The sequence below is a fragment of the Engystomops pustulosus genome, chromosome 1, assembly GCF_040894005.1.
Source record: "Engystomops pustulosus chromosome 1, aEngPut4.maternal, whole genome shotgun sequence".
Taxonomy (NCBI): Eukaryota; Metazoa; Chordata; class Amphibia; order Anura; family Leptodactylidae; genus Engystomops; species Engystomops pustulosus.
The window spans coordinates 235,253,341-235,264,250 of NC_092411.1; the positions used below are offsets into that span (position 1 = coordinate 235,253,341).

Genomic DNA, 10,910 nt, shown 5'->3' on the forward strand with positions numbered 1-10,910 from the left:
GAACAGCTCCCCATCCTGAGGAACTGGCGTCTGTTTGGATGATCAGGACTGGAGTCGGATTCCATGGTATTCCCTTTTCTAGATGCTGTTGGTATTTCCACCAGTTTAGAGAATTTTTGACTTCCAGAGGAATGACCTTCTTGAAGTCTAAATGTTCCAAGTTCTTGTCCCAAATTTTTAATGTCCACGCCTGTAGTGTTCTTACATGGAACTGGCTCCATGATACACAATTTATGCAAGCTGTTAAGTGACCTAGCAGTCTCATGGCTGAACGGACGCTGCATGATTTTTTCCCCTGGAATTTGTCTATGAAAGAGGTAAGGGATTCTCTCTTGTCTTGTGGAAGAAAAGAAGTTTGGCGCCTGGAATCTAACATTACTCCTAAGAATCTTGTCTCCCTCTGGGGGTCTAGATGAGACTTTTGGAAATTTATAATCCAGCCCAGATTTTCCAGGGTTCGTATTGTCCGATCTCTGTGATTGAGAAGAGTCAGGGTCGAGTCTGCCACTATGAGGAGGTCGTCCAGATATGGAATAATTGAGATTCCTTCTTTCCTCAAGAATGCCGTCACTTCTGCCATGACCTTTGTGAAGGTCCTGGGGGCTGATGAAATTCCGAAGGGCAAGGCTCTGAATTGGAAGTGGCAGACCTTCCCTTGAGGTGGTTCCACCGCGAATCTTAGGAATTTCTGATGATTTTTGTGTATGGGGACATGATAGTAGGCGTCCTTTAGGTCGATGGTGCACATTTGTGCGCCTGGAGGAATTAGTGGGGTAGCTGTCCTTACTGATTCCATCTTGAAATATTTGTATTTTATGTTCTTGTTTAGCCGCCTGAGGTTTATAATAAGTCGAAGGGTCCCATTTGGCTTTTTCACAAGAAATAAGGGGGAGTAGAAGCCCTTCTTTTCTTCTTCTTTGGGAACTGTAACAATTACCTTCATTGTTAACAATTCTTGAAGATTTTTCCATAGCTGTATTGTCATTCTCCGAGATGTTAGGTTGGAGACAAGAAATTTTTGTTGTGGAGGGGAGCTGAATTCTATCTGATAACCTGATTTGATGATACTCAGGATCCACTTGTTTGATGCGATCGTTTCCCATCTGTGGAAGAAGAAAAGAAGACGCCCCCCTACCTGGTAGTCACTGTTTTTTTGATTGATGTGGAAGGTTGGAGAATAGGTATCCTCGGCCTCTTCCACCTTTGTTGAAGGACCAGCGGCCCTGTTTTCCTCTGCCTCTGGAGTCTTTAGGATCTTTGGAATTCCGAAAGGAAAAGTTTTTCTGGGGTTTCTTAATTTCCGGAAAACCTTTCTTTTTATCAGAGGCTTTTTCCAGAAGAGTATCCAGTTCAGCGCCGAACATGAAGTCTCCTGTGAATGGGATGTTGCAGAGCTTTGTCTTGGATTTTACATCCCCTCCCCACTGTCTAAGCCAAATAGCCCTGCGGACTGAATTAGATAGTGCCCCTTCTTTTGCTGACAGTCTGATGTTTTCTGCTGAAGCATCGGCAAGAAAACCTGTCGCTGAACGCAGCAGCGGTATCGTCTGTAGAAGGAGATTCCTGTCCGCATCTGTTTTAAGGTGGTCTTCCAATTCTCCTAACCAAAAGAACAGAGTTCTCGCTACCGAAGTAGCAGCTATGTTAGACTTGAGGCTAAGCATGGAAGATTCCCAGACTCTACGGAGTAGGGCATCAGCCTTTCTGTCCATGGGGTCTCTTAATTGGGAAGAGTCCTCAAATGGCAGGTCCGTTTTTTTCACCACCTTAGACACTTGGATGTCTACCTTGGGGGGGCTGTCCCAGGTTTCTGTCTCTTTGGGGTCAAAGAGTAACCTGTTCCTGAACTCTTTAGTGATGTTTGCCCGCCCCTCAGGATTCTTCCATTCCTCTTGGACAATATCTTTTAGGGTCTGATTTATGGGAAAAACCCTTTTCCTTTTGGATTTTAACCCTCCAAACAGTTCGTCTTGAATGGATTTTGGCTCTACCACCTCTTCCACGTTAAGCGTATTGCGTACAGCTTTAAGGAGGTTATCCAGTTCCTCATTAGAAAAGAGGTATTTTGAGGTTCCTTTATCCTCGGACACCGAGGAGACGTCATCAAGCGAGTCCTTCCAAGAATAGGTAGGAGCCGCAGAGTGTTTATCATAGTCCGAATCAGTATCAAGGGATCTAAGTTTTTTAGGAGCTGGCTCTTGATATAAATCCGGATCCTGGTCTAGTTCAGGTTCGGGATTTGGCTCAGGACCTAGTCCCGGTACCGGTTGGTTTAAATTGGTAAACATCATAAGAGAGGATTGGAATTCCTCCCGCATGGCCGCTTTAAGCTCATTTAACATTGACTCCTTTTCCTGTTGTAAGGCCCTGGCTAGGCATTCAGAGCATAGTGATTTTGGATACAAATCTGATAATCTTATGTTACAGGAATGACATCTTTTTGATTTAGTAACATATTTTCCTTTTTTGGGGTCTTTGTCTTTCTTCTCCTTGTCCTTAGGTCTAGAAGAGTCGTCCTAGGACAAGGAGACAGACTATATTAAAATCCAAACAATAATGCACAACAAATTTTTATCCCCTTTAAGCAAAGTTTTTTGGTTGTACTCACGGTACCCGGGACAATGGGGGAAGAACCAAGGTCGTCCGCCATAGTAAAGGATATTTCCACAGCTTCAGTAGTGAACTCGTTGGTGGTATAGAGGCTGACACAAAGCAGGAAGCACTTTTAAACTTCCCGCCACCTTCTAAGCCAATCAGATGGCTTCTTTAACAGTCACGTGACCCAACCCGGAAGTCGGGCGTACTGCGCATGCGCGAACCGGCCGGCGATACACGGCCGTCGCGCAGTACGCACCGGCGTTCACAGGAGGCAATAGCTGTGGGAGGTAGCGCCCGGAAGCCGGGAGGCACCTCATCCAGGGTCCGGAGACCCATGCTCCCCTCGGCTTCAGCTCCAGGCCGCAGGAGGAGGGGAGCCAGGACGCGTCCTGCAGGACACCCAGCCAGGAAGGGAGGTACAGCCCCCGCTCGCGACTAGTCCTGGGGGGGGGTTTCTAATTTCATCCCCCCCCCCCCAAGGGGAGAGACGAGGTCTCGCAACCCTGACCCTTGGTAGGGACAGGAATACACTGGGGAACAGCGGCAGAGGAGGGGCCTTATAACCTTCGCAACTTCCTGTCCCTACCAAAGGTCAAGGTGCAACCTCCAGGTGCCGTCATGGGGGACGTCATGGAAATTATGGGTTTTTGCACCCTGGGTAAATAAAACATAATACTGTGCATTGGACAACCTCCACCTATTACTTTTTACACCTGTCTTGTCATCTATGATGCAGGGATTCATTGTGTGACTATAGACCTATACTCTAATCATGCTTTCAGTACAGGACACTAGTCCTATATAGGTAGGCAGTGACTGATCATAAATGACTGTGATGTTGTGTTTCTGGAAATGGTCCATATGTAATGGCTGTGTGATATCTGGAGCATCCCTGTCATTAGTCTTCGCCAATAGTAAGGCTACATTCACGCTAAAGTAGCACAAGTCGGCGCACGGGAGAGGAGGAGTGGTTACCAAGCCCCTCTCCATAGAGATACATGGCGATGTAATACAGGGAAAGATACTACACGTCCTATCTTTTCCCCGGGTACAGAACGGTACCGTGCTGCACAGTATCTATCCATACCGCTCCGTGCGCCGATTGCCAGCATTTGGTATATACGCCCCCCCAACAGTCGTGTGAATGTAGCCTAACACTTTTCTACAATGAAGTATCTTAGCTACTTATGTCTTGGTTTCTTATGATTCCTATCACAGCTAAACCGGCTTTCTGGGGAATGGTATGAAGCGCTCTATGATTTCACCGCCGAGACCGAAGACGACTTGCCCTTTAGAAAAGGAGACAAGATTTTGATTATCGAAAGACTGGACTCTGAGTGGTACAAAGGACGACTGAATGGCAGAGAAGGGATTCTGCCGGCTGCGTTTGTACAGCTCTGCTCAGGTACGTCATTTAGTGTGTCAAAGCCTCCTGTGAAGGTCTTCCAATCCCTCTAAGATCAGGACGTTGCTGCCACAACTTTGATGAAGAGAGAGATTACTGTTTTAGAGAGAGATGTCAAATCTTTTCAGTTCATCAGTGGGAAGTGTGAATAATGTATGAGGTTCTCCTGAGGGGTATAAGTGCCTCTGACAGCGAGGCGTTAGTTGTCACTTTCTACTGTGTTGCGACTGAAATGTCTGGGTGCACACAATCTCCATAACGTAAAACTAGAAACATCGCTTTCGTTTTAGATGGTAGAAAATTGATAGCCAAACGTACGTATTCCCGTCAATAAGAAATAGGTTTAAGAGTATTGATCATTACATTGGCACTTGATGTTGAAAATGAAATCTTACAAAACACTTAGCAGGAATATATTTTATGCTCATCCGATTTACTCATAGTAGACTGCCCAAACTTACCTCATGTTCTGGATTCTTCTAAAAATGTCATTATACAAATATGCAAATGAGCCGGAGGCGCTCAGGCTTACGTCACTAGAGCACCTACCAAAAATTAGGGGAGACTACATAATAATCATAGTCGGCATAAGTTAAAAGTCAATGCTTTAATAGATCATAAAGTACAATAAATCTAATAACATGTCATACGTAGAGAGGCACAAATATAACACCAGACAATACTGACTAAAAGGGGTAGACACATAAGCTTTCATTACGTTGATCTATCACTGACAGGTAAACAAGGCCTAAATCAATGGAGACAGTACCAGTTATAACATGTCTCCAAAGAAATATATACCCTCAGAAATTGAGCTATAAATGAGCTAGATATCCAAGGATAGATGGGAATATATAATACACAGGAATGATTTAAGATACATGAATACCAGCATACTTATATACAATGTTAGATAGGAGGTATAGTAATTCCCAGGAGATGAGCCATCGCCAAGAAGGTCAAACATACTGAAGGAATATCCATGTAAAACAACCGATATAAATCAAAATAAGGTCCTGTGTATAACTTGCATCATCCTGTCTGTGTATGAGACCACACCGCGGACAGAATCGCCTTGCGTCACCTGAGCACCCCATTCTTTTAATGTACGTAACTGGCAGTCTGCAAGTTCGACAGTCCGGACCAGGCTACATTAAGAGAGGGGTGCGTGTATATATTAAAAAAAAATGGCGCCTAAAGCCGCACTAGTGATGTAAGCTGAAGCACCTCTTTTTCCTTTGCATATTTTCATATAGAAATTTTTGGAAGAATCCAGATATTCCAGAAGATAAGTAAAACTATTCCATCCCCAGGGAAACATAACAAGCAGGAAAGTTTGGGCAGTCTCCCATCAGTAAATGTGATGGTAGATGTCCTTTAAATTTGCTTATGAAGCAATTTTTCTGATGTGTATGTTTTCCATGGAATCTAATCCCTATCTGGAGACGTCACTGTGTTGAGGACACAGAAAGGCCTGCTACCGAGTGATAAGATTCCCCCCTCCCTTCGTTCCCCATCAGATTTGTAGTCCTGGCCTGGTTCTGATTTGTTGCTTTTCTGTAAAGTGCATTGTAAAAGTTATGGAAATCATTAAGCATTAATAAACATCCAATTGTTAGTATATGTTCCTAAACAATTTTACTAAAAGGGGTTTTCCAGTCCTAAAGCTCCTAATTTCAAAAATATCCCTATGTGTTCCTTATGATTTCTTTGTGTCTTCTTGTTACTTTTTATGAGCTGGAACTTCTTGGTTTTCTCCGGTAGCTACTGTATCCATAGTGCCCAATATCTTGCTTACAACAGGCACTTGTGGAATCAAGCTCTATGTTTTCCACGAATCCACTGTCTCACAGCAGATACACCGCTTTCTGAGCACTTGTCTCACTGTTCCCCTCCATTAACCCAGCAATAACTGTATTGCTAAATCCAATCCTCTTTCCTGGTCCCATTTGGCCATCTACCAGAGGCGTCAGTAAAGCAGGACTTGTGATCCGTGTGTATACATGCCTCTGCTGTAGTCCAGCCTGTGGTGTTTGCAGCCATGCAGTGTCAGGTGGAGCTGACCGATTCCTCTGGCCCTCCATAAAAACCAGTACACTGGAGGTAACACATGAAGTAGCACAAAAAATTGGGCCAGTAGAGGTCACATGACCAGTCAAAGAGGCTTGAATCCGCTCAGAATCAGTGGTGGATTAAGTATCCCATGGGCCCCAGGCTGTTCACACGACTAGGGCCCCCCCAGCTTCCAAATTAACATTTGCCTGGTTGTTAGGACTTAAGTACTACTCTACATCCTCTATATCCTTAATCTTGCAGTGTTCATAAAAGTAATTTAATGATGAACTTAGGAAAGCCAATCACATTCCCTTAACCACCCACCACGACTACCATCCAGACCAGCTCCCCCTGACTGTGTGGGAGATGTGGACTGCTACCCCTGCTGAATCCCCCCCCCCCCCTCATACTAAGCTAAAGCTCCTAATTTCACCAAAAAAAAAAATGGGAAAAGTTAATGACTTGAGTATAATCCCTAGGGGGCAGGAAATGCAGCCACTTCCCTAAAATGTCCAGCAGCAGCCGCACCTCATTAATGCAATGTAATCAGCAGAGCCCCCCTTTAATGTAATGTCCACAGCATAGCCCCCCTTTAATGTAATGTCCACAGCATAGCCCCCCTTTAATAATATGTCCACAGCAGAGTCCCCTTTAATGCAATGTCCACAGCATAGCCCCCCTTTAATAGTATGTCCACAGCAGAGTCCCCCTTTAATAGTATGTCCACAGCAGAGTCCCCCTTTAATGCAATGTCCACAGCAGAGCCCCCCATTTAATGAAATGTCCACTGCAGAGCCCCCTTTTAATGAAATGTCCACTGCAGAGCCCCCCTTTTAATGAAATGTCTAAAGCAGGTGCCCCCCTCTGCTCAAATGTCAACAGCTCCCTTTCCTTTTTTTTTTATAGCGGATCCTCATATAGGGCCCGGGTACCCATAGTCCCCATAACCACCTATATGAAGATCCACAATTGCTCAGAATTGCTACAAAAGACACATTACTATGTTACTTTAACTTGGCTACGTGTCTGTTGTAGCAATTCGGAGCCAATTCCAGCCTCTTTATAGCCTTTAAATTCCTTATTCAATGACTTTTTGCCCGGATAACCCCTTTAATAAATATGTAAAAGGAAATATTTATTGCAGCAGTCCTTTCTGGGGACATGATCATGAGAAATGATCCCTTAAACAGGTGTATATTGGCTTCCAAATCACCACCAAGGTAGAGCAAGTTATAAGGTTTGATATTTCTAGCTCGCAATTTTACTTTCTATCTTGGTGAAAGTTACTTTCTTGGTAGACCAGAAGTATGATGCCAACTGGTGCATCTTTTAGTTTTTGTCTCTCAACCCCCCTATACTGCCCGTTATGATTCCAGCTTCCAAAAACCTAAACCCACCTTCTTCTGCTAAATTTTGCACATAGAATATTTTATAGAAGAGGCTTGGGTCTGGGTATTCAGAATTATGTGACTGGGTATTGCAGGGGCAGAGGCAGCCGCTTTTAGAGCTAAACTCGGGATAAACGTAAAGTTGCAAAAGAGAGAGAGACGACAAAGTAATGTTTAGAAAGAAAGAATGTTTATGAAGTGCACTACAGTAAGATGTCTTTTCTCTGGGGAGGATTTTAAAGTTTGGAGGTCCCCTTTAATGCTTTTTTAGTGAAAACATTTTTATTTTTGGCTGTGTTTAATTTTTTGTTTTGTTTTTACATTTGCTGACATCTAGTGGCTAAACAGGTAACAATCTCCCATGTCTTTTCACTGTGCAATCCACTTCATTATCACCTTAGTGACAGAAGGGCATGTAATAATAATAATAATTCCTTCATTTATATAGCGCACACAGATTACACAGCGCTGCACAGAGATTTCTAAATCAGTCCCTGTCCCCAATGAGGCTCACAATCTAATCAACCTACCAGTGTGTTTTGGAGTGTGGGAGGAAACCCACGTAAACACGGAGAGAATATACAAACTCTTTGCAGATGTTGACCCTGGGACTTGAACCTAGGACCCCAGTACTGCAAGACTGTAATGCTGACGACTAATGCCACCATGTATCTTATGCTGCCCAACCAAGACCAGTAGATTTCACATGTATAATAGCAAAGAGTAGAAAGCTGAGGGTGCAGAGTCATCTCTAGATAGTTACATGGGGAGATTTATCAGAAGTTTCTGATGGCAAAACTAATAAAGTTGTTCATGGCAACCAATCAGAGCTCAGCTTTCATTTAACAGCAATTTATATAAAATAAAGGGTACATACACACAGTCATATGCCTGCTGTGTGCTGAAAAGGAGGAGGAGGTGATCCTTCCCCTCAATAGAGAAAAGCAACGCATGGCCTGCACATACGGGGAAAGATAGAGCATTCTCTATCTTTTCCCCGTATACGGCATGGATCCGCCGCCGGGCCGCCATTGCTGTCTATGGGGACGTATATGCAGACGCATATACATCCCCACAGACGGCCGTCTAAATGGACCCTAACGCTGAGCTCTGATTTGACAGCAAAACTGTTGTAATTGCCATTGCCACTTCTGGGATACAGGATCTCCCCTACAGACTTTATAGCTATTTTCTTGTGAAAAGCAGAAAGTGTAAATAAAATTATTTTATATTGTATTTAAGAAGCAAGAAAAATAAGAAAATGACATTTACCGATAATACTGTAACTTTTGACACTTGTGTGTAGACTTCCTACACCAGGCAGACTGAGGCCTTGTTACTATACGCTATTTTCTACTTTCATTTAACCGCAATTAAACAACTGGTATAAAATGAGCTCAGTCCTAGGTCATGCTATCACTTATGTACCTTTGTAGGTCAAGGCCTCCATTCTCACACATTTGTGACATTCGTTGGTCATGTGGATGTAATAATACCTGACATGTTATTTTTTAAAATCGTTAAAATTGGTGTGTTTTATGTGGTAATGTCATGTCATACAAAATATCTTCAACATGTGATAAAAATTTGGTAGCAAGGAATGTTTTGTGGGCCTTTTATTTTTTTAAACCAAGTCGCCAATATGTAATAGATCAGGAGTAGCAAATCAGATTATAAATAGTTCCTCCTGCTATATAACATGTTGCCTGTGAAAGACCACTGAGTAGAGTTTTCATAGTGTCCTATATGCAGGCAGCGTGTCGTATAGCACGAGGAACCGGAGAGATGGTGTTCTATCTGCAGGGAGAATGTTATAGAGCATAAGAAGCTGAACAGATTGTACAGACTGTTCATAGTGTCTTGTCTTGATTAAGCTCCTCATTCTACATAAGATACTGCCTACAGATAGAACTCTATGAACAATTTGCAGGTAGTATAGTCTGTAGAGAGAGGAGCTGAGCAGATTATACATAGTGTCCTATCTGCAAACAACATGTTATAGAGCAGGAAGGGCGGAGAAAATTGTACATAATGTTCTATCTGCAGGCACCATTCTATAGAGCAGGAGATGCTGAACAGATTGTACATAGTGTTCTATCTTGAATCCATAAACCGTTTAGTAAATTGTAAATGGTCATGGTTAGGGTCGAGTGCAGTTCCAGTTGCTCAGCGTTTGGGTCAGACATTCCAGCTAGCACACGCTGTTATTGTGATGCAAGCTGGACACCTCAAACTCACTCTAAGTGGCCTTACATAGAATATATGAAAAAGACCCAGAACTCTTCTCTTATAGAGTGGTTTTAGGTTGATCTAGTAACCATACAACCACTGAGTATACATGTTTATTATATTGGGTAGAGGGGAAGAAACTATTCTCATCCACTTATTTGTGCAGGAACAAACGATAGGGAATTGAAATTTAACAAGCCAGATTTTTTTCTGTCAGCTATTTGAACACGTTTACGACCTCTGTACATGTTAGGGTACATTCACACGCAGTATGCCCGCCGTGCGGCTGTAGATGAGGAGGAGGTGACCCCTCCTCCCTCCATAGAGAATAGCGGCGCGGCCGCACACACGCCGAAAGATAGAGCTTGCTCTATCTCTTTGCGTTATGTGGCCCGGATCGGTGCCACACATGTGTGGCACCGTATCCCTGCCGTGCCGCTATTGCCATCTATGGGGACGTACATGCGGCCGCATGTATGTCCCCGCAGACGGCCATGTGAATGAGCCCTTAGTTTAGCTAGCTGAACCCATCAGTCCTTGAATGACCATTTCAGTTATAAAGTCTTTAATCTGCTGCTTTTACATATTTAGATCCACATTAAATACCTGTTCTGTAATACAAGGAAACTGTATATAATGCCTTACCTGTTTCTTGTAGGGGCAACGACGTGGCAAACTCAGGGAGGGAAACCTGGAAAGGCTCGGGCACTTTATGACTTCAGTGGGGAGAATGAGGATGAACTTTCATTCAAGGTAGAGTCCTTAATGCATCGATACCCATCCATTCCTATGGAGGGACCCCTACATCTAGCTTCAATGATGCATTACACACAACAATGTCATGGCTTTGTTTAGGGTGCGTTCACACGTTGCAGTTAAAACTGCATCGCAATCAGCTTTGAGGTGGTTTTAGGTGCAGTTTTGTCAATTTAACAGGTGAAAGACCTGAACTGAACGGGTGAATTTGATTTTGAAGGGGAAACCTGCTCCACAAATGTCATTCACTCGTTCAGTTCATGTCTTTCACCTGTTTAATTGACAAAACTGCACCTAAAACCACCTCAAAGCTGATTGCGATGCAGTTTTAACTGCAACGTGTGAACGAACCCTTAGAGTGTATGTGGAGGGCTAACGCCTGCCTCGAACACCTATGATCAGTGCTGGAATCATTTGCAGGTGTTAACCTTTTTAAGCAGTGCAGTCACACTTGATCATGGACTCCGATTTGATCAGTG

The 10,910-nt window shown here is 43.5% G+C and overlaps 1 protein-coding gene across 2 annotated transcripts in view; it reads left to right on the top strand.

Moving 5' to 3' along the window:
* The window catches only part of SH3D19 (SH3 domain containing 19), a 76,392-nt gene that overhangs the window by 62,605 nt on the left and 2,877 nt on the right, over positions 1-10,910 (top strand). For both annotated transcript variants that reach the window (XM_072121436.1, XM_072121445.1), the window contains exons 19-20: positions 3,817-4,003; positions 10,334-10,428. In XM_072121436.1, coding sequence (XP_071977537.1) covers positions 3,817-4,003; positions 10,334-10,428 — 282 coding nt within the window. The remainder of the gene's footprint in view (positions 1-3,816; positions 4,004-10,333; positions 10,429-10,910) is intronic.